General features: G+C 40.9%; 2 protein-coding genes and 1 long non-coding RNA gene across 7 annotated transcripts in view; 2 read left to right on the top strand and 1 right to left on the bottom strand.

Annotated features, from left to right (window-relative positions):
* The window catches only part of dnajc16 (DnaJ (Hsp40) homolog, subfamily C, member 16), a 43,182-nt gene extending 37,876 nt beyond the window's left edge, over nucleotides 1–5,306 (top strand). For all 5 annotated transcript variants that reach the window (XM_087980474.1, XM_043675761.2, XM_043675758.2 and 2 more), the window contains exon 16: nucleotides 213–5,306. In XM_087980474.1, the coding sequence (XP_087836600.1) occupies nucleotides 213–639 (427 nt within the window). In that variant the 3' untranslated portion in view covers nucleotides 640–5,306. The remainder of the gene's footprint in view (nucleotides 1–212) is intronic.
* agmat (agmatinase (putative)) lies at nucleotides 4,689–15,078 on the bottom strand. The gene is made up of 8 exons (XM_043675769.2): nucleotides 14,853–15,078; nucleotides 13,868–14,266; nucleotides 12,527–12,729; nucleotides 12,330–12,378; nucleotides 10,232–10,427; nucleotides 7,206–7,385; nucleotides 5,792–5,876; nucleotides 4,689–5,254 (listed from the first exon to the last, which is right to left on the bottom strand). Exons 2-8 carry the CDS (start codon nucleotides 14,122–14,124, stop codon nucleotides 5,181–5,183), a joined length of 1,044 nt encoding a protein of 347 aa, XP_043531704.1. The 5' UTR covers nucleotides 14,125–14,266; nucleotides 14,853–15,078; the 3' UTR covers nucleotides 4,689–5,180.
* LOC148139782 (uncharacterized) overlaps nucleotides 14,397–24,329 on the top strand; it is a 519,617-nt gene continuing 509,684 nt past the window's right edge. Inside the window, exon 1 of the long non-coding RNA XR_015753463.1 lies at nucleotides 14,397–14,504. This is a non-coding gene — a long non-coding RNA (uncharacterized LOC148139782). The remainder of the gene's footprint in view (nucleotides 14,505–24,329) is intronic.

The raw sequence follows: 24,329 nt of genomic DNA, 5'->3' as shown, positions 1-24,329 counted from the left end.
TAATGTAATCTAATCTATTTTAGTAAGTGATAGAAGAAACATAGGTGGTAGCACACCCTTGTTCAAAATGCAATAGCTTCTAATTTAAATTTCTAATATTTTTACTTTGGATTTTATCTTTGTTTTGAAAGTAATGTTTGTATTAATGAAATAGACTGTACAAGTTCTGTGCACTTATTAAAATCTACATTTTCAAAACATTTTTGCCGTAGGAATAAATCACTACACTTCTCCTTTTTAAACTTATCAAAACATCGTGGGTGGCTGGTGGATTTGTTAGAGTTTGCCCAGGATCCCGCTCCGATTTCCAGTCCACAAGATGAAAGTTACCATACCCAGAACTACATTGGCTATGTGTTGGCATTAAACGGACACAGGAAGTACTTCTGCTTATTCAAACCTGAACTCTGTAATGGAACTGAGAATAGGAGCATCCTAAATGGCTTGGAACCAACACAAGACAGGAAAGGGCCAGATGACGCAAAGGAAACAGACAGCCCACATCAGTCGAAACCCAGTTCCAATTTATCTGTGAAACGGACTAAGCAACTACTCAACGGACTTAACCTCTGGATGGACAGACTGCTTGAAGGGATTCTGCAACGATACTATGTACCCTGTTGGCCTGAGCTTCACTGATGTTCTATAGTTTCACTGGTAGAATTTTCTGCTGAAATGCACCTGAGCCAAATGTGGATACAGCAGGAATTTACAGCTCTATTATTTTTCCAGAATATTTTCTCAGTCTTGTTGTTTAGATCTCAAAGAGCCGATGTAAAATGAAACAAAAGGACCAGGTGAATCAACAAGTTAGAAAACTGTGTATACACAAATCTCAATTGCCTGGATAAAAAGAGTTTAAATCTCTCTTAATTTGCACGTTAATAAGTGAGGAGTTGGTAGACAAGTGGAATTTAAATTCAGATGGGATATTGGCAATGAAACAAAGGAGTTTGAGTCACTGACTTCACACAAAATTGCATACTACTTGAATTATTGTAGCTCCAGATTTTGTTTCTCTGACCTTCCTTGCCCTGCCTTCCTCCAGTACAGAACTCCTTCATTTGCTTGTGCATGTATATTTTGTCAAAATACCTTGGGGAAGGGAAGAAACATAGATTTCAGACTTCTCCTACCACAAGCATTCTGCCTTCTCAGCAATGAAAACCTGACCTCCGTGTTAAAATTGAGTACTGGGAATTGACCTTTGCGAAGTTATGTGCAACAGTTTATTCTAAATTTTACTTTGCTGACTGTTGCATTTCTCAGCTGTATTCTGGCTCTGGTTTACTCTGTCAATTCCTCAGAATGATGACATTTGCTCAGGTTCCAGTACTCAGAGTTATCACTTACATTTGATATGTTGTTATTATTGGGATATCACAGCTGCTATCCTTATCTGATGTCCAGAGGCACGTGCACTTACTTTCCAGGAGCAGTGAATAGATAGTGATCAAAAGTGGAAGCCTGGAAGGATTTTAACTTTTCTCATGCTTCACAGCATTTGCAATGATGCCATTTGTGAGGCTGTCTTGAACACCCCCCCCCCCCCCCCCCCAACCAGAAATGTCTGACATAAGATTAGGATAGACCAGGGTTTGAATTTTGAGATCCACATGGCTTAGTGCAACACTATGGTGACGAAATTTGAGGTACTGAGAAGCACTTTGCCAGCAATTTAAAAAAAAAACTTGTTTTTCTAATCTGAATGGCAGGACACTGGGTTACAAATTGCTGAAGAATATCTACAAAGCAGGGTTCAGACACAGTTAATGACTCCTAGATTAGATGAGGTGCCGGCAAACTTGAACCATAAATATTAACCAGTGGACAAAATAACAAACTCTGCACCTTTCTGAAACAACTGTGTTTGGTTGCTTATACAAGTACCTAATGCAACTAATATAAACTATTTAATGTATTTATTAAATGTTAGAAGTTTAGACTTGTATATAGTTGGCTTCACTTGCTGTCTGTATAATCTGTCACAGCAAGAGAGTGGAATCTGAAATAAAGGAAGAAAATACTGAAATTGCATGGCATATTGATAAACATCTGATAAGGAAGGGAAAGTAAGAGTGACCACAAGTCAGTATGCACAACTCCCCTTTTTGGATGCTGGTGTACTGTTAAGATTTCATTGTGGTGGTTGGAAAGCATACACAATTATGGCTATAAGTGCACTGCCAGCCATGTTGGGCACAAGCAGCAAATATGTTTAAGCCATCCCCACCCCCAACAGATTTTTATCTGTTCAGGGTGTCAGTTAGCTCAGTTGGTTGGACAGCTGGTCTATAGTGTGTTGGTTCAATTCCCACACTGCCTGAGGTTACACGAAGGGCTGTCCTTCTCAACCTCTCTGCTCACCAGCTGCACAGTGACCCTCAGGTTAAGCAACCACCAGTTGTCTCTCTAATGAGAGAGCCGCCCTGTACTCAGATAGGACTTGACTTTGTGCAATAAGAAATCTATAACCTATTTAAGATCATCCAACCAAGAATGGTTTGGCCTGAGGCAGCTCATGACCAACCAACTCTGTTTGGGAAACCCAAACCAAGGGCATAGATGTCTAGGCCCAACCAAGAAAGTAAGTAACTTACCATGGACTCCAGTCCCACATTGCTGGGGAAAATATACAGTGCTGTTGTCTGCACAGAGATGATTGTGCCCCCTATTTCTAAATCAACATGTTCTTTTTTTCAGCTGTAAGTGTAGTTTGAGCATCTTATTTACTTCAAATGTCCAAGATTTGCAGGTTTTTTTTTAAAATCCCCAATTTAACCCATTCTCTGTGCAGTTACTCATACTAACCAGATTTCTTCAAAATTATCCTCAATATTTGTGATATCTCTTAAAGTAAATGCTGCTGGAAACATTATTTTACTCAATTGGAGTAATTTTATGAAATCAAAATCCTGAAGTTAAGCCTCAGCTAATCAGGTCACAGAAAATGTTTGTAAGGTTCTTTTTGCCTTTAATGACAGGAGGTTGTGTACAGTGCAGACCTGGATTGTGTGTTATATGTATGTCTGATAGATGCATCTGTGAAACTAGGGTGTGATTGTGTGTAATATTACCTTTTCATTGGAGATTTAATTGCATTGGCATTAACCAAGATTGTGTTTGTCAAGCCACGGAACTTGCCATTTGGAACAGTTATTTCCAATTTTCTTATCTTCCATTTTTCTTAGGGTCAGGCTTCCCCAGGCTCTGTAAGCCTTCCAACACTTTGCCACCATTCTGTGCAAGAACAAATTTGATCCTGTCCTTGTTCAACATCTTAAACTATGGTCACTCATAGGTGACCAAGAATAGGAACTCTGACTATGTTCTTTCTTCCTGTTATATCTCAGGACTTGAGTCAATTGTTACGACCCTCATTTTTCCCTGACTAATATCTGCTAACTCAGCATCGAACAGGGGTAGTAACCTAGGACCATCTGGTGTGTCGTTAAGAAAAAGCTGGCTGGTATGTTTACTTGTTCACCCAATGATTGAATCTGTACAAAATGAGTTTGGAAAAGCTGATTAATTTTGCAACATGCTGTTAAATTGGGATTTCCACTTCTGTCAGTTTATTGTATGCACTGCTGAATGTTTCTGATACTAAATGTCACTTTAAACATGCAACCTGTAGGCATTTTTAAATTAGAATAAAATTTATATTCATAGACATGTTTAGTTGCATTCAGCATTAACATAAATCAAGAAGTTGCAAAGCTGATGCCCTTACAGCTGTACGTTATACACCTGTGAGGATTTAATGTGTGCTTTAGCTAATTGTATATGTCACAACCACATTGAGAGTTGTGTTTGTAATATTCAAACATGAGAGAAATTTGATAAAAGTTTAGAAATTGTTTATAACTTGACAGTGAACGTGTGCTGGGTAATTGCATCTTCAGGGGGCAAATGAGCTATATTAGTGTCTTCAAGGTCCATAACTTCCTGCTAGGTACAGATTTGTATTGCAAATAATTACAGCTAAGCTAACAATACCCAGTGAAGAAGCCAGGATCGATCTGTGTACTAATGTGGTTAGCACTGCTGCCTCACAGTGCCAGAGACTCGGGTTCAATTCCCGCCTCAGGCAACTGTCTGTGTAGAGTTTGCACATTCTCCCCGTGTCTGCGTGGGTTTCCTCCGGGTGCTCCGGTTTCCTCCCACAGTCCAAACATGTGCAGGTTAGTTTAATTAGCCATGCTAAATTGCCCGTAGTGTTAGGTGAAGCGGTAAATGGGTCTGGGTGGGTTACTCTTCGGAGGGTCGGTGTGGACTTGTTGGGCCGAAGGGCCTGTTTCCACACTAAGTAATCTAAATCTAAAAAATCTAAATGTAAATGCCAAGTATCAAATCTACCCTATCCCATGCTGCAATGAGTGACGACCCAAACCACAGAAAGATCCACCTATCTTTACACAATTCTCTCTTTTCAGACATATCCCTAATCTTTTGTTGATTCCATAATTTAGGTTGAAATTCACTTGTTTCTCACTTCTTTCCAGTCACTTTTCCTCTGAGACACTGATGCGATTTGATGTAGCAAGAATCCTTGTCTTTCTATCCCACTCTAATCTAAAGGCATTGTTCAAAATCGCAACCTTTGTTACTATGAACTGTAAGCTATGATCACACCTGGGGTCTTAGTGAATCCCAGCTTTTAATAAATAACGTCAAATCATTTGAGATCTGTGAAGACCAAAAAGATTAATTTATTTTCAGAGTCACTTGATTACAAGCTATCCCAGTAACAAATCATCACTGTTTATTCATATTATGAAAGTCAAAAGTTACAATAAGGAGGGAATTGGCAGTGTGGATCCCAAAATATTTCTCAATGAATGCTGTGAAACAGCTGTAGTTTAATAGGCTGATTTAAGATGGATTTTTCAAATTTTAATAAAAACAATTAAGACAATATCATTGTAATCAAGAAATGTCTTGCAATGTATAGATGTCTGCAAATTATCTCACACAGTATATCCAGTTGTAACTGAGGTTTTTGCATGTAAAAGACTGCACGTTCCAAATCCTTTAAAGTTTGAATTAATAGAAGACATTTAAGTCTTTTTCAATAATAGTTGCACTGTGTGAGAAAGCAGTTAGTTATCAAATTATTAGAACAAGTGATAATCAATGTGAGTTAACATTAGCAATGTAACCTAAACACCATACAAATCTTAGTGATACTTAACGTTGGGTAGAACACAGAGCATCTCAAAGAGCAGATTGGCAGCTGTCAAAGCCGTGTTACCTGAAAGATACAGACTTGTGAACGTGTTGAAATAAATTACTATATACCCTTCTCCCTAAGACTTTCCTTTTTATACTATGTTAATATTTATCAGCATTACCTCTGTTAATGGTGGCATTAAAGTGTTCTTTCTTATTTCTCAAAGTTATATAGGCAAGATAGTTTTCATGGCTAGTGTTATCGGGCAAACTTGCCAATATGCTAACAACAGGGATGCCATTCACAATTATTACTTTTAATTCACAGAACACTTGTATGCCACCTTACCTAAATTTACATATTCGCCAAAACTGTTTGACAGTGCCTCACTCAGAGGGCAGCTCCTCCAAAAAATGCTGCATTCCCTCCGTTCCACAATGGAATGCCAGTCACGATCATTCACTAAAATCCCAAAGTGGAGTTTGAAACTACAATGTTTTGATTTAGTGCTGACAGTACAACCAAATTAATCAAGCTATCATCGACACCTACTTTTTTGTGGTAGTTGATAGTAACCCACAGTAACAACAATACAACATTTTAGCTTTATTTTCTTACCAGAAGTATCGTATATTGGTGAAACCTCAACCAAGTCACAACCGACTACTTTCATTCCCCGACAACCCCGGATGATTTCCAAAGCCTGTTAAGACAGTCATTTTTCAATTCTTTCTTATAATTGTTTTTTTTTGTGAACAAGCAGAACTTGCTTTTATTTAATACTGCACATTATTAAATTTTAAAAGTCCGTTCCCACAACAGTTTTGCAATTCTGTGAACCTTAGATACTTGAATGACTAGTTTTGTGGTAGATCAGCAGATGGGAACATCTTCATGTAAGTCATATGCAAGGTGAGAAGTTAGGCTCATTGAGAGATTTAACATGTTAAATTCTTTCTGCAGAAAAATGGTCAGAATATCTTTAAGTGTGTTTGTGCATTCTCAATTCTAATTATAGATTTACAGTTTGAAGTACCACTCAGGAATTCCATTTATATTTAGACAAAATTAATTTATAAAATTTGTTTATTTTAACAGTTTCAAAGTAAGACATAACTTCAATCCTGTTGTGTATGAAGGCAACAAAATTGTCTCTTCCTGTGGTCCTTACCTCAAACTTTTTTTTTGTTTCTCTGTTGCTTATCTTTTCACTGTTTTTCACTTATCTTTTCACTGTTTTTCTCTATTACTTTCTCATTTTACTCTGTTACTCAATGCCTGGTTACCTGCTGGGCATATCTCCATTATACTTGCCTCTCTGTTTGCACTGATGGTCCCTGGGCTTGTTACTCTCCTTTCTTGGGGTGTCTCTGCTTCCCGCTTTCTCTCTATTTGTTATTATCTGTTTTGTATTAATTTGTTCCTGAACAGATAAACCGTGCGCTGTCTAAACCGAGGCTCTACTCACACCTCTAAAACATAGAATTTCAAAATAAGCTAATATGCTCATCTTATTTTAGCAGTTATGTGAACATAAGCAGCCAATAAGATAGTAGTAATGCCACTATTGTAGTAATACAAAAGTAAGGCAAGTGCTTTGGTGTAACAGTTAAATTCTACCAGTGGCACGGTGAGATTTAAAAATAAATTAATAAAGTTTAGATCTAAAAGTTAGTCTTGGTAATGGAACCATGAAACTACAATTGATTGTTGCAAAAACCCATCTGGTTCACTAATATCCTTTAGGGAAGGAAATCTGCCATCCTTACTTAGCCTAGCCTACATGTGACACCAGACCCACAATAATGTGAGTGACACTTGACTGCCCCAAAGGCAATTCAGGATAGGTAACAAATGCTGGCTTTTCCAGTTAAACCTACATTCCATGTAAGCAGAGGAAGAAAACTCAGAACACCCTGTGACTGTAGAATTTACAGATGTACTTGAATAAGTGATTAAAGCATAGTATCGCAGCTTCTCTCTGTTAAGTTGTGTTTCTGTACAGTGGGATACTCTTGTTCTGCTCACTTACCTGACTGGGTTGAAGACCTGCAATCTCTGGAGTTCCAGTACCAGGAGCAAAGGCGGGATCCAGGGCATCAATATCAAAACTAATGTACACAGGGCCATTCCCCATCTGCTGCCTCACCTCCTTCATAAGGGGAGCAAGGGATTGTAACCAGCAATCCTCTCCAGTAACCACCCGAAAACCCTAGAAATATTAAAAACTAAAATGAAAAGTGTTGATGAAGAAGGTTTTTGCTTGAGTAATAACAGAATCAAAATAATTTCTCTACTGACTGTTCCAATGCAAGATGAAGATCTAAGATGGAAATCAGGATTCTTAGATCTCCACCTTCTCAATTTGGTCAGCTGTCTCTTGGGTTTTGTGTTTGTGCACAGCAATGAGAAAGCCCTCCCGTGGAAATAAACACCCTGAATTAATAGCAGAGGTTGACTATTTTTCAAACAAATGGCATTCAGTTTTACTTGTGTATTGAGCTGGAGCTGAGTCACCCCTATAACATGGTTCTTAGTTGAGAGTTCATGCTTGCACTTTGTCGATATTCTATATTCCCTGTCAATGAGGGAACAACCATTTGATGGAATGCTCACTTTATGACCAATCAAACCTAAACACATAAATAAAAAGCGGGCCATACCACCAGTGCTTCATCTGGAGGCTCATTGATGACGTTACCTAGTATGGTGATAAAATGTCTGAAAACAAACCTTCCAGCTCACTGAGCAAACCTACACCCAGAATCTCAGCCTGAGCTACAAATTTTCTCAAAACATTTGATGGAATGTTGTCAGGTGAATTGAACTCTTTTGCTTTCTGACTAAAAGGGAGGTTCACCCTCAGCTATTCCCATTTGCATTGGGAATGGTTTTCAGATGCCTAAATTCCTGAGCTCTTGAGCACTCAGCATTCTGACATGGAAATATGTTGACAGTCCTTCAGGGTCATTGTTAAAATCCTGGAACTCCTTTCCGAATGGCACTGTGTATTTATCTCTGTCACACTTGTAGGTACACCACATCAATTGTGGAGGTTCAAGTCAGCAGCTCAGTGACAATGAGGGATAGGGAATATGACCCAGTCAGCAATGCCCACATCCCATGAGTGAATAGAAAGTTCTTCCCTTAATCTCTCTATATCTCTCTCTTTTAAGATGCTCTTTAAAACATAAGGTTAGATCTCACGGAATACTGGGAGAACTAGCCATTTGGATACAGAACTGGCTCAAAGGTAGAAGACAGAGGATGGTGGTGGAGGGTTGTTTTTCAGACTGGAGGCCTCTGACCAGTGGAGTGCCACAAGGATCGGTGCTGGGTCCTCTACTTTTTGTCATTTACATAAATGATTTGGATGCGAGCATAAGACGTATAGTTAGTAAGTTTGCAGATGACACCAAAATTGGAGATGTAGTGAACAGTGAAGAGGGTTACCTCAGATTACAACAGGATCTGGACCAGATGGGCCAATGGGCTGAGAAGTGGCAGATGGAGTTTAATTCAAATAAATGCGAGGTGCTGCATTTTGGGAAAGCAAATCTTAGCAGGATGTATACACTTAATGGTAAGGTCCTAGGGAGTGTTGCTGAACAAAGAAACCTTGGAGTGCAGGTTCATAGCTTCTTGAAAGTGGAGTCGCAGGTAGATAGGATAGTGAAGAAGGTGTTTGGTATGCTTTCGTTTATTGGTCAGAGTACTGAGTACAGGAGTTGGGAGGTCATGTTGCGGCTGTACAGGACATTGGTTAGGCCAGTGTTGGAATATTGCATGCAATTCTGGTCTCCTTCCTATCAGAAAGATGTTGTGAAACTTGAAAGGGTTCAAAAAAGATTTACAAGGATGTTGCCAGGGTTGGAGGATTTGAGTTATAAGGAGAGGCTGAACAGGCTGGGGCTGTTTTCCCTGGAGTGTTGGAGGCTGAGGGGTGACCTTATAGAGGTTTACAAAATTATGAGGGGCCTGGAAAGGGTAAATAGGTAAAGTCTTTTCCCTGGGGTTTTGGAGCCCAGAACTAAAGGGTATAGGTTTAGGGTGAGAGGGGAAAGATATAAAAGAGAACTAACAGGCAACTTTTTCACAGTGAAGGTGGTACGTGTATGGAATGAGCTGCTTGAGGAAGTGGTGCAGGATGATACAGCTGCAACATTTAAGAGGCATTTGGATGGGTATACGAATAGGAAGGGTTTGGAGGGATGTGGGCTGGGTGCTGGCAGGTGGGACTAGATTGGGTTGGGATATCTGGTCGGCATGTCCGTATTGGACTGAAGGGTCTGTTTCCATGCTGAACATCTATATAACTCTATCACTTTGATCAAGCTTTTAGTTACCTGTCTTAGTAGTTTCTCATGTAGCATGGAGTCTAGCTCATTTGAATACATTCCTCTGAAGTGCCATAGACTGGTTTACGATGTTAAGGATACTAGGTAAGTGCACATGTCAGTAGTTACAGATCAATATTAATCTTTTGAATTATATAATTATCTATGTCAGTGAACCACTTGTTGTACAGACAAGAGGAGTCTTGGGTTCAATATTTATTCAGAGTTTGGTTGATCTTAGCTGAGACCCTCTAGCTCTGGGGTGGGAGGGATAGTTAGCCTGCGTCCCTAATGGTTTTCAAGAGGCTCTTGTTCTTGTTGGGTAAGCACAGGATGAAGTTCAGCTGTAGTCAAACGGCCTCCCAGCTTGCACTGTATAGCTACACAAAAGGACGATGGTATCTACATAAACACAACCCAGAACATGAAGAAAAAGAGAGAAGGGACATAGGAAAATCATGATTGGCAAAGTCCAGTAGCCAGTTCACCCTGTCCAACCCTCCAGCTGTGGAAAGAAGTTTTAGAGGAGAGAACATTAAATACAACAACATCTCATTACTAAATAAGCACTACTGCAGTTAGGCGGTAGTGTGGGGGTAATAAAAAAAGAAAAAACCCCAAAATATATATCACTAGGAGATTCAGAGTGTCCTCAGTAAAAAAGAAAAAAAAATCAGGAGATTCAGAGTCTCCTCAGTTTAGGAATAAAAAATCTCATTACTTGTTCTTTGCTCCAAAGGTAACCATCTGGTTCGTAAGTAGAACCGCGGAGCCCAATCTGTACCACACGCTTACAATCGAGCAGTCCCTCATCCACACAGCGCCTGAAGGGAGTTCCATGATAGATCTTCTCTCCTAGGGCAATATCACTTGTGTCAGCGTGTGCATCAACGTGAACCAAACCTACTGGACCGTATCTGATCAAAACAGAACAACAAGAAATCATGATGAGACACAGCTTGCAACCAACTGGAGCAAAGAGCAAGCAATGAGACTTTGATGTTTTGACAAGCCTTCATTCCAGCTCCTCCTCTGCCAGTTGTTTCTTTAGTATTTACTTTCCCAAACAAGTGTTCTATTCTTTGATCTGTTTCTTAAAGAAAATGCCTGGAAAGGTAACATTAACTTCAGGCCAGTTCTTAAAACAGTTCAGTGACCTGCCCTAGTGAGTAGCTAAATCCAAGAAGGTCTCCATTCAACTTGGAAAGCAGTGATAGTGATGCAATTGGCTTCAGTGCCTAAGGTCACATAATAAACAAAGTTTATGATCCTCATTATTATCCATTGTTGAAAGCACATGTCGCAGGGGATCAGGTCAACTGTGATGCTCCTCCTGGTAGAACATCCATTCTACAAATCAAATAGTAAAAGGCCAATAGCTATCAAAATGAGCCCTAACACAGCTAATTAGATCTGGAATTGGCTGCTTGGCAGAAAACAGAGTATGACGGTTAAGGGATGTTTCTGTAACTGGAAGCGTGTCCAGTGGAGTTCAACAAGGATCAGTATTGGGGGCACATGCTACCTGTGGTATATGTAAATGATTTTGAATGTAGGAGGATTGTTCAGTAGTTTGCAGATTATATGAAAATTACTGGTAAATAGTGAGGAGGAAAGCCTTAGATTACAGGATGATATAGATAGGCTGGTCAGATGGGTTGATCAATGTCAAATGGAATTCAATCTGGATAAGTGTGAGGTAGGCAAGGTTGGGCAGGACAAACAAGACAAGAGAATATGTGATAGAAGGTAGGACCCTGGGAAGCACTGAGGAAAAGAGGGACCTTGATGTGCATCTCTGTTTGTCCCTTAAGGTAGTGGGAGAGGTGGATAAAGTGGTTTAAGAAAGCATATGGGATACTTGTCTTTATTGGCCAAGGCATAGAGTTTAAAGGGAGGGAGGTTATTACTGGAACTGTATGAAACATTGTATGCAGTTCTGGAATCTAGATTATCGGAAGTATGTGATTGCATTGGAGAGAGTGCACAAGAGATTTACCAAGACATTGTCTGGCTGGAATGTTTTAGTTATGAAGAGAAATTGGACAGGCTAGAGTTGTTTTCCTTGAGACTGAGGGGAGTGAATATGATTGAGATGTATAAAATTATGAGGGGCATAGGCAGGGTAGATAGGAAGGAACATGTCCCTTTAGTGCAGGGTTCAATTACCGGGGGCATAGATTTAAGATAAGAGGCAGAAGGCTGAGAGAGGGAGAGAGGTTTTTGTTTTTCACCCATAGGGTGATGGACATCTGGAACTCACTGCATGCAAGGGTGACAGAAGCAAAAACCCACATAATATTCAATAAGTATTTAGATGTGTAGTTGTGGTGCCAAGGCACACATGGCTATGGGCTAAGTGCTGGAAAATGGGATTCGAATAGTAAGTAGGTGGTTGTTTTTGACCAGCGTGGATATGATGAGCCAAAGGGTTTTTTTCTGCACTGTAGGCCTCTATGACTTAGAACATTCAGGAAAGGAGAGGAGGGGAGAAAATTGAAGGGCAAAATAATATTGAAAATTCAACTAATTCTTCCCATTTTCTGTCAGAATTTGTTTTAAAATGTAGACTTTGCTAGTAATCAAATTTGGCAACAATTTTGATTTTGATTTGGCACACCAGCACCACGTGGAACATGTTTACAGCCTAGCCCATTCAAATGATCAAGTGGCAGAGTTTCAGGCAATAAGACGTCCACCCTGTCCCATGATGCTCTCCAGAACAGGTGCAAGACAGTTTGGATAAAGAGCCTCACACCTTTGATAGAATTCAGCAATTATTATCAAAATGTTCAATAACAACATGAAATGAGACTTACTTTTCTGCCACTGACTGCAATATGGGATATGCTATCGTGTGATCACCACCTAGGCAAAACAGACATAATCAGCAATTTGACCTGCAGTACAAAAAGATTTAAAATTCTCTTTTCCTCTTTTCTTCTGAATATTATTCCATTGTGTCTCCTATTCCTCCCTAACAGCTGTTGACCGATGCCAATATGTAAGATCATACCCAATGTCAAAGGTATACAGCCTGTGGACACGATCTTCTTGAAAGCTTTCCTGATCATCTTGCAGCTGTCCTTCAGGTCATAAAGATTCACACTGACGTCACCGATATCAGCCACCATCAGAGATTCAAAAGGAGCTGCCCTGGTGCCACTATTGTAGGCTCTGACCATGGCCGACTCAGCTCGGATATGTCGGGGTCCAAACCTAAATGTAAAAGCTGAAATGAAAAATTTCCTTCCCTCATTGTCATATAATGACGCTGTAAAACAGAATCCCTCAGACAATGTAAAAACTTGGAACTTGATTTTGCCGATTTGATCTTTAAACCCTGAGATTATATTGCTCAGCGGCTCTTGATCACCATCAAAGACTTCCAGATAAGAGTCATTCTTAAGTGCTTAAGCCTTGGAATTTTTGATTTACATCTATCCCTCATCTGAAAAGTAGGCAGGAGATGAGCTATATTATCAATTGGCAATTTTGTTTTTCTTTTTAATTTGCTGTAGGACAGTATCTAAAGGCAGCTGAGAGAACTGTTGAATTCTACAAACATTTAACAGAGAAACCTAGAAGATAAGAGCAGGAGGAGGACATTCAGCCCTTCGAGTCTGCTCTGCCATTCATCACAATCATGGCTGATTGTCCAACTCAATAGCCTAATCCTGCTTTCTCCCCATAACCTTTGATCCCATTCACACAAGTGCTATATCTAGCCGCCTCTGGAATACATTCAATGTTTTAGTATCAACTATTTCCTGTGGTAATGAATTCCACAAGCTCACCACTCTATGGGTGAAGAAATGTCTCCTCATCTTCATCCTAAATGGTCCAGCCTAAATCCTCAGACTGTGACCGTGGTTCTGCACACAGCCACCATCGGGAACATCCTGCATCTCACCCTATCTAGTTCAGTTAGAATTATCTTATTCTCTATGAGACCCTCCCTCATTCGTCTGAACTCCAACGAAAAGAAGCCTAACATGGTCATTTCTGTCCTTATAGGTCAGTCAAACGTCTCTTTATGCCATTAGATAAAACTCTCCCTTGCAAATATACGTTGTGTAATTTTAAATGAAGTGATATAACTTGCTTTTCCCAAGCTTTAAGTTCATATCTCCCACAATAGATACAGCAACTTCACAACCTTCCAAGGGAGGTCAAAGGTGAGGGCAGTGGAAGAAAAATAAATACTGCTCTCGCAAATAGGGTTGTGCTGTTCAGACAACATATGCACATTGTCACTATAACCTGTTCGTTAAACCTGAGCATATTTATTTCGTTTGGCATACCCAGGATTAGTGACAACGACTGATTGTCCATTTATTAATAGCTTGTGACCTACCTGGCACCGGGCCGGTTCGAGGTGCCGATGTCTAGAGGAACCCCAACAAAAGCAGCATCCAGGCCCTCTGAGGAGTCCTGCACCGGGAGGCGCATCATGGAACAAATTCCCACCGGCCGAGCGATCTCGGCGGCGCTTGGTGGCACGTTAAACCGAGACGAGGAGGAGCTGCAGCGAGACACAGTCTGCAAAAGCTGGACGTGGCGATAGGCTGGCCTCAGCAAAGAGGGCAAACAGCGCAGGAGAAGCCGCTCCATTCTCGACAATGAAGTTGGAAATCCCTCGGGAGGTTTAAAAAAGGACAGGCGAACTCTGCCCAGGGCAAAGTTTCACGGATGAATTAGCCAGTCACATTGACGCCTCCCTCAGTGCCTTGGAAGTGGGACAGCTGCCGAGAAACTATAGCAACCGGATACCATTAAGATAGGTCAGTTTTGTCTCTGTAGCAACTCCACTTAGGCATCAGAGTTTATTTAAAGTAAGTTTCTTTTTTTTGGAGCAACAAACTTCCCAATTCTAATCTGAAACAAGTGACCAACCCCCAATGCACCTGCCAACATCACTCTGAAACTTTTTGCAGCCCAGTTCTGTCTGAATTGTCTCCCTCCCGTTCTTCTTGACCCCGCTACACTCTGAGGTCTGCAGATGCTGGAGATCAGAGCTGAAAATGTGTTGCTGGAAAAGCGCAGCAGGTCAGGCAGCATCCAGGGAACAGGAGAATCGACGTTTCGGGCAAAAACCCTGAAGAAGGGCTTATGCCCGAAACGTCGATTCTCCTGTTCCCTGGATGCTGCCTGACCTGCTGCGCTTTTTCAGCAACACATTTTCAGCCCTGCTACACTCTGCCCAAGGACCCAGGAAAACAGACTTACATATAGGTGAAATAATTACAAACTCGCCCTAAAACTGCTACTTGTCCCACTCTCTCCTAAATACATCTGTTTGTGTAAAGCTTAACTGAAAAAATTTTTTTCTCTGTACTTACAACAATCGTTATTAACAATGTTAACTGATCATATCCCTCACTGTGTAACACCCCAGTCCAAAGGCTTTCACAGTATGACTTCTGGAATCTGTTCAGATATTTTCCAACAGGTGCCTTATTACACTTTGGTAAAAACAATGACTGCAGATGCTGGAAACCAGATTCTGGATCAGTGGTGCTGGAAGAGCACAGCAATTCAGGCAGCATCCGAGGACAGGCAAAATCGACGTTTCAGGCAAAAGCCCTTCATCAGGAATAAAGGCAGAGAGCCTGAAGCGTGGAGAGATAAGCTGGAAGAGGGTGGGGGTGGGGATGGAGTAGCATAGAGTACAATAGGTCAGTGGGGGAGGAGATGAAGGTGATAGGTCAGGGAGGAGAGGGTGGAGTGGATAGGTGGAAAAGGAGCTGGGCAGGTTGGAGCGAGTTTGTTTCAGGACATGAAACAAACTCCACCTATCCACTCCACCCTCTCCTCCCTGACCTATCACCTTCATCTCCTCCCCCACTGACCTATTGTACTCTATGCTACTCTATCCCCACCCCCACCCTCCTCTAGCTTATCTCTCCACGCTTCAGGCTCTCTGCCTTTATTCCTGATGAAGGGCTTTTGCCCGAAACGTTGATTTTGCCTTATTACACTTTGTCTAAAATTGCCTCTGGAACTGCAGTCCTCACACCATCTCGATTTGGAACTCGGTCAACCTTCCTTTGCTGTCATTGAGTCATAAATTCTGCAAGCCCCCCCCCTAAACGCACTGTGGTGCACCTACATCTCTTGAAGTAGTCCAAGAAGGCTGCACAGGTACACTAATCAACTAACACGTGCACACTGACACACACACACACTCTTACAGGAAGACACACCCACTAGCAGGTGCACACTCACACACTCACTCACATAGGTACACACACCCAACAGCGTGTGTACACTCACACACCCAGTCACTTCTACAGAGCAATAATTGCTAACCTAGCCAGCCATACCCCCATCCCTTAAACAAAATTTTAAAAAAGTAATCCCAATTTGTAAGTTTTTTTGTCCTAGAAGCACTGTGGGTATATCTCTGAGATCTAGACAACTGGCGATCTGAATAAGGAGCTAGGGCTAGGAGATGTGTGGAGGTGCTTTCATCCCCAGGGTAGAGACTTTACTTTCTACTCTAACCCACACAAGTGCCATACCAGAATTGATATGACTTTTGCCCCCTCAACCCTTTTGAATTCGATACTATCTTGTAAAGTAGGTAATATAGCTATTTCTGATCATGCCGCAGTAAATATGGAAGTCAAGACTAGGGATGATGGGATAGGCCCCCAATATTGGCGTATGGATCCCTTCTTATTGAAAGATAGCAAATTTATAAAGTATATTTTGCAGGAATTCAAAACCTTCTGTGAAATTAATTCAGGTACGGCCAGTAACCCATCGATGATGTGGGAGACCACTAAGGTAAATGCGCGAGGTTTGATCGTCTCATATTCTGCAACCCGTAAAATCCAAAAGGGAGAGCAACAGCGCCTGCTCGAGGCTCGCCTGAAGGCAGCTGAGACAGCGTACGTTAACAGGCCCTCCATTACTAAGCTAGAAAGCATCACAGCCCTTAGGGCAGCCTCGGATACTATACTTACACAAACAGCAAAGAGGGAAACATTATTCGCAAAGCAGAGATTATTTGAATATGGCGACAAGCCTGGCAGATATCTAGCAAACCTTGCTAGAAAGAAAAAGGCATCCCCAAGCCATTACGTCCATTAGAGAAAGTGCCGGTACCTTGTCTTGTGATCGTAAAAGGATCAATACAGCCTTTAGAAAGTTATATTTTGAACTGTATAAATCGCAGGATTGTGAGGATAGAACTAGGAAGATGGAATCCTTCTTTAAAAGTTCGGCCCTCCCGGGCTTAATCTCAGAGCAGGTGTCGATCTTGAATGCCCCCCAACAACCCAGGAAGTACTGGATACGGTTAGGCAGCTTCAGAGTGGCAAAGCACCTGGACCAGACGGATTCCAGGTTGAGTTCTATAAAGAATTTATAGGGGAACTGGCCGAGCCACTCATAAATGTGTATAATTACTCACACAGTCAGGGCTGCCTCCCGCCTTCGTTGAGAGAAGCAAATATCTCTCTCATTCCTAAAAAGGGAAAGGCCCCAGAAGATTGCTCGTGATATAGACCCATATCCTTGTTAAATGTGGATTTCAAAATTCTTTCCAAACTGTTAGCATTAAGACTGGAGGGCGTCTTACCATACATCATAAAAGAGGACCAGATGGGGTTTATAAAGGGTCGCAGGTCAACTAATAATATTATAACGGTCTTAAATATGATACAAGCCTGCCAACAGGGAACAATACTGGCTTTAGTTGTCTGCTTGGACTCAGAGAAGGCTTTTGATCGGGTAGAATGGCCAAATCTTTTTTATACATTGGAAAGGTTCGGTATCAGAGAAGTATTTACTAAATAGGTTTCAGTATTATATAATGATCCCAAAGCAGCGGTGATCACCAATGGTTTAGGTACAGATAGTTTTAGTGTTGATAGGGGCTGTCGTCAGGGATGTCCTCTTTCACCATTACTATTTACGCTAGTGATTGAACTACTGACCCTAACATAATGGCTCCAAGGGTTGGATCGGGCAAGCACAAAATCACTACTCTCTATGCAGATGATGTCCTCCTCTTCTTAAGTGATTCTTTGATATCCGTGCCTCGCCTAACTCAAGTGGTCAATCTATTTGGTATGTTCTCAAGCTATAAAATCAATTTTATGAAATCGGAGGCCATGCTGTTGGGAGGTCTTGCCCGTGTATCCAATTTACCGGACGGATCTTGCTTTCCCTTTCGGTGGTCACTAGAAGGTTTTCTATACTTATGTATTTTTATAATACCAGTATTTGGTAATTTATCAAATACTGTATAAAGCTAATTTTGTGCACTTATTAGAGAAAATAAGGCAGGACCTTCGACGCTGGGGAGATCTCCCAATATCCTGGTTAGGCAGAGTGACCTTAGTTAAGATGAATATTCTACCTCGTCTTCTATATCCTATGAGAATGCTCCCCCTGATGCTGCTGAGACTGGTGTTGCGTAAGCTCTACGGCTGGCTCAGCTCTTTTATTTGGAATCACAGACGGCTCCTTATCAAATTAGAAAAGCTGCAGTTTCCACAAGCAAAGGGAGGACTGGACTTGCCAGATTTCAGGAGGTACCAATTAAGCTCCTTATTATCTTATGTAGCTGAGTGGGTCTCTTGTGATCCACAGTCAATCTGGTTAGATATTGAGACCTTCCAAGCAAAATGTTCTGTCATCAATCTTTTATTTATGGACAAGATGAGAGCTATTATGAACTATTGTAAAAACCCTATTGTATTAAATACAATTAAAGCCTGGAGAATAATGCACCAAGATTAGGGTAATTTGCAAAAAACCTCCCCTTATACCCATATAGTGGAAGCATCGGGATTTCAGTCAGGGCTGATAGATGCTACATTTAAAACTTGGAAGTCCAGAGGTATCTCCTCCTTGGGAGACCTGCTCGATAAGGAGGTTAAGATGCCCTTTGAGCAGTTGCAGCAGAGGTTTGGACTGCCTAACAGGGACCTCTTTTGGTATTTCCAAATACGAGACCTTATACAAAAGAAGACAACATTGATAGTTAATCCCTACAAATTGGATAGGGAAAGGAGAGTGCTATGGCCAATGGGGCCGCCCTCGGTCAGTACTCTTTATCACTCAAAAAATAAGGTTTCGAAGGACATGGAACGATTATTTAAAACCTGGAATCAAGAATTAGGGTTGGAAATCTCTTTAGAAATGAGGGAGCACATCTGGGAAAATGCCAGAAAGATCTCTATTTGCAATAGAACTCAGGCTATTTAATTAAAGATACTCCACAGGGCTCATATGGTGCCTGAACGACTTGCAAAATTCAAGACAGGAGCATCCCCAATGTGTCCTAAATGTAAAATAGAAGTTGGCACTCTCACGCATTGTCTATGGACATGCCTTAAGATCCACAGGTATTGGGATAGAATAGCGAATACCTTGACAGAGATCTTGGGTACAGAGATTAGATTTGATCCAGTGTCCCTACATTTGGGCTCTTCAGATTTTCCCTCCCTGGATATGTACTTGAGGAAATTATTTGCCATTCTCTCCTTTTGTGCAAGGAAAAATATTTGAGTGAATTGGGTAGCTGATGGCCCCCCCAGGGCTTTCGAACTGGCGCAGGATAGTCATGGAATATATCCCCCTTGACTACCTCACAAATATGGTGCACCAAAAAACAGAATTATTTTATAAAACATGGAACCCTTTTTGAACTATATTGACACAGATATTTCGGCCATACTGTCCAGGGCTTTTGTTTAGCTGTGGTAATGGTTTTGGCTGGTTCGGGGGCCCCGTGGAGGAGGAATCCCGTATAAATACAGGTTCTATTATGTCTTGATGTAAATCTGTTTTGAGCATGTATCAAGTTATTTAATTATTTTGTTGTTTACTGCTAGTATTGTATGATATCCTATTTTATGTTTTGGTTGTTTGTAAGATAGATTAGTACTCAGTTGGGTTTTTTCCTTTTGTTTTTTTTCTCTTATTTATTTAATTTTATATTGGTGCTTATACTTGTTTGTATTACTTTTGTAATTTTGTAAAATATCTTAAAACTTTTTAAAATACCTATATTAAAAAAAAGATTGAACCTGACTATCCCGCTCTGTACAGCTTGGTGGGCAGTGCATTTGTCCACTGAAGCGAAGAATTAACTCCAGGATAAGGAAAGCAAAACTTTGAACAATCCTTATAAATTGAATTATGTTTCAATGATTCTGGTTATCTTAGAGAGTTTTGAGAAAATTTGTAGCTCAGGTTAAGGTTTTGGATGTAGGTTTGGTCGCTGAGCTGAAAGGTTCATTTCCAGATGTTTCGTTACATTACTACGTAACTTCTTCAGTGGACCTCATGTGAAGCAATGCTGAAAATTCCTGCTTTCTATTTATATGTTTGGGTTTCTTTGGGTTGGTGATGTCATTAACAGTGGTGATGTTATTTCCTGTGGTGAAGTACTTCCTGTTCCTTTTCTCAGGGGGTGGTAGATGGGGGTCTAACTCGATGTGTTTGTTGATAGAGTTCCCGTTGGAATGCCATGCTTCTAGGAATTCTCATGCATATCTTTGTTTCAGGTTATCTTCCATTGTCCCTGTGAAACAAAATTACAAGGGATAATTGTAGAAGAGAATGTCTGATGATGCAAAGGATTGCATTCCCGCCTCTCAGCCAGAAGTTCCAGCCTCAAATCTCTCTCCAGGACTTGATGACCAAAGAAACCACAGCCAAATATCCAGCATACACAAATTATAAACCATAAGCCAAAGGAGCAGAAATTGGCCAGTCAGCCCATTGTATCTGCTCTGCCGTTCAATAAGGTCATTGCTGATCTGATACTCTTCAACTCCACTTTCCTGCCTTTTTTTCCTCATAACCTTTGATTCCTTACTGATTAAGAATCTGAAGGCTCACTAGATATGAAAAGTTAATTCTGCTTTCCCCCTACAGCTGCTGTCTGATCTGCTGAGCTTCTCCAGCAACCTGTGTTCTTGTTTCAGATCTTCAACATCCACAGTTCTTTCTTTTATTTGATTAAAAATCACTCTGTTCCGTAGCTTTCTTCAGATTTCTCAGTTTAAATAATTCAGCTCTTCTATCTTCTTGTGTAACCTCACATTTCATATTATCTTCTGTCAAGTTTTTGCCCACTAGCTTAACTTGTTTATACCTGTCTGCAGACTACTTGTGTCATTTTCACCACTTGCCTTCCCACTTATTTTTGTGTCATCCGCAAAGCTGCCTATAGAACATTCACTTTTTTCATCCAAGTCATTAAAATGTATTTTGCAAATAATTGTGGCTGCAGTACTGATCCCTGATATGGTATTATCTGAAAATCTCCCCTTATCCCAACTCTGACATATATTAGCTAGCCAATCCTCTTTCCATGATAATAAACTACCTCTAACATCACGGGCCCTTACCTTATTAAGTAGCCTAATATGAGATATCAAACACCTTGATGAAATTCCAAATACTGTATATACTCAAGTAAAAGTCGATCTCATGTAAAAGTGAACCAGATCAACATTTATGAGTCAAGGTATTTAGATTACAGTGTGGAAACAGGCCCTTCAGCCCAACAACTCCACACCGACCCTCCGCAGAGCAACCCACCCCGACGCTATTCTCCTACATTTACCCCTTCACCTAATACTACGGGCAATTTAGCTCGGCCAATTCACCTAACCTGCCCATTTTTGGACTGTGGGAGGAAACCGGAGCACCCGGAGGAAACCCACACAGACATGGGGAGAATGTGCAAACTCTACACAGTCGCCTGAGACGGGAATTGAACCCGGGTCCCTGGTGCTGTGAGGCAGCAGTGCTAACCACTGTGCCGCCCCTTATTATTGTTATTATTATTCTGTACATAAATGTTATGATGAGGAAATGAATTTTTTTTGCATGCTATTATGTGTTTTTATGTACAGTTGACACCAACTTGGTGCGAAAGTTTAAGATGCATCAGGTCACAGTCAGGTGATGACTTCCCTTTGTGTGCAGCTCAGCTGAGATAAGTGCCCCTGTCGCACTCATGGAATACAGGCGTGTACCAGTTCAGGTTTTGAAAGTTCTTCATCATTTTGAGTAAAAATTCCCTCCAGAAAAAACAAAAAAAATGCAGCAGTATTTAAACTGAGAGTTATTGAAATTGCAGAGAAGACAAATAACTGTGGAGTAGCAAGAGAATTTTGTGTTTCAGAGAAACTTGTGATAAACTGGAGAAAGGTCTGGAACCAACTTCAGACAATGCCAAAACGCAAGTGTGCCAACAGAGATAAACCTAGCAAGTGGCTGCAATTGGAGGAAAAAAGTTGCTGAGTGGGTATTTGAAAAATCATCAAAATGAAAATGTTAGTCATGAAGCCATCCGAATCCATGCACAAAACAAATCAAAGAAGGATGGAATTTCAGATTTTAAGGCACACAAGGTTCATGTGAAGGCATGACTTAGCACTTTGGCAGAGAACTAAGACTGCACAAAAGCTGCCTGCTGAACTAGAAGATAAGATATTACAGTTTCACCAGTTTGTAATCAGAAATTGGCAGAAGGAAGGCTGCAAGTTATCATGCATTGCAAATATGTATGCAATGTCTATTATTCTCAACATGCTGGAGAATCGAACAGTGAAATTATACGGTATTTTGGACTGTAGTATGACTTTCAGCCCCTCAAAAGTAGTATCCATGGTAATAGTTGACCCCATAAAATTAACCTTAAAAGTCAAAGAATTCAACTTTTACACGAGTATATAACAGCAACAGCTTTTCCTTTATTTATCCTACCTATTATTTCCTCAAAGAATCCTAGTAAATTTGTTTGGCATTATTCCCCTATGCTGACCCTCTATAGGAAGAATGTTGTTAAAGTTAAGAGGGTGCAGAAAAGACTTACAATGATGTTGCTGGTACTAGATCGTTTGTGTTACAGGGACAGGCCGAACAAGCTGGGGCTTTTTTCCCCAGGGAGTCAGAGGCTGAGGGGTGACCTTATAGAGGTTTATTAAATCATGAGGGGCATGGATATGGTGAATAGCCAAGGTCAGGGGAGTCTAAAACTAGAGGGCATAGGTTTACCATGAGAGGGGAAATATTTCAAAAGGACCTGAGGGGTAACTTTTTCACAATGAGGGTGGTGCATCTATGGAATGAGCGCCGGAGGAAGTGGTGGAGGTGAGAACAATTACAACATTTAAAAGGCATCTGGATGGGTATATAAATAAGAAGGGTTTAAAGAGATATGGTCCAAATGTTGGCAAATGTGACTGGGTCAGATTGGGATGTCGGGTCAGCACAGATGATTTGGTCAAAAGGGTTTGTATTTGTGCTGTATGACTCTGACTTTACTTGATCATATCACATGCTTTTAAATGCTCTGCAATTACATCCTTTACAAGAAACTGTTAAGGAGAAAGTGAGGTCTGCAGATGCTGGAGACTGTTAACATTTAACTGTTAACATTTGCTCAATAGCAGACATTAAGCTAACTGGTCTATAGATACCTTTTGTTGTCACCCCTTTTCAGATAAAGTTGCTATATTGGCAGTTTTCAAATTTTCTGGAATTTTTCAAGAATCTAAGAATTCTTACTACCAATGCATCCAATACCTCTGTAGCTATTTACTTTAATATCCCAGGATGCATCCTATCAAATTCAAAGGATTTATCAGTCTTTAACCCTATTAGTTTACCTAGCACCTTTTCTCTAGTGACACTTATTGTATTTATTTTTTCTTGAGTATTTAGTATTCTTGGAATGCAATTACAGGGTGTCCCATACTTAATGAACATTGATACTTATGATCGCAATCTCATACAGGGGTATAATTTTAACAACCCAACATTGTTTCTCGTACTTTTGAACAGCTACTTTACATCGTCCTTCATTGTGTTCTGTTTATTGATCGACTTGTGAATGGTTCCAGATGAAACCCATCGGCAACCCAGGAACAGACTGTAATGTTTTCTATTCTGAAGACTGGTGCAAAGTATTTATTTTATCTCCTTTACCATATCCTGCTTCCCCATGATTATTTTCCAAACCTCATTTCATATGGATCAAAAAGTGTGACGCTGGAAAAGCACAACCAGTCAGGCTGCATCTGAGGAGCAGAAGAGTCGTTGTATCGAGCATAAGCTCTTCATCAGGAATGTGAGGAGGGGCCGGCGAGAGAGCAGAGAGACAAATGGGAGGGGGATGGGGCTGGGGAAGGTAGCTAGGAATGTAATAGGTAGATGAAGGTTGGGGGTGATGGTGATAGGTCGGAGAGGAGGGTGGAGTGGGTAGGTAGGAAGGAAAACGGACAGGTAGGACAGTTCAAGAGGGCGGTGCTGAGTTGGAGGTCTCCATGGAGAATTTGATTGGGAAAATGGATGAATCAGGGCTCTCAGTGACTTAGGAATCTCACATCCTATTAACCACTATCTGTATGCAGACAGGGGAAAAAACAGTTGTTTCGCATTGATATCTCATACCACTTTACAAGGATGAAGCAAAAACCTGGTTAAAGAGATGGATCTTGAAAATGAATGCAGCGTGGGAAGTGACATTGTGGAGATATGAAAGTCACAGAAACATTTTAAAATTTCATGGTGGCTCAGTGATTAGCACTACTGCCTCACAGCACCAAGGTCCCAGGTTCACTTCCAGCCTCAGGCAACTGTCTCTGTGGAGTTTGCACATTGTCCTGGTGCCTGTATGGGTCCTCATGCAGGCCAGGTGAACTGGCCATGCTTAAATTGCCCATTTGGTATAATACACACCATAGTGTTAGGTGCATTAGTCGGAGGAGAAATGGGTCTGGGTGGGTTACTCTGTAGAAGGTTGGTGTGGACTTGTTGGGTTGAAGGGCCTGTTTCCATAA

The sequence above is a fragment of the Chiloscyllium plagiosum genome, unplaced genomic scaffold, assembly GCF_037043375.1.
Source record: "Chiloscyllium plagiosum isolate Xiang-an unplaced genomic scaffold, Cpla_swu_hap1 HiC_scaffold_37, whole genome shotgun sequence".
In the NCBI taxonomy this organism is placed as follows: Eukaryota; Metazoa; Chordata; class Chondrichthyes; order Orectolobiformes; family Hemiscylliidae; genus Chiloscyllium; species Chiloscyllium plagiosum.
Note: the sequence above shows the minus strand (reverse complement) of the source record. Positions and strands in the feature narration are given on the sequence as shown.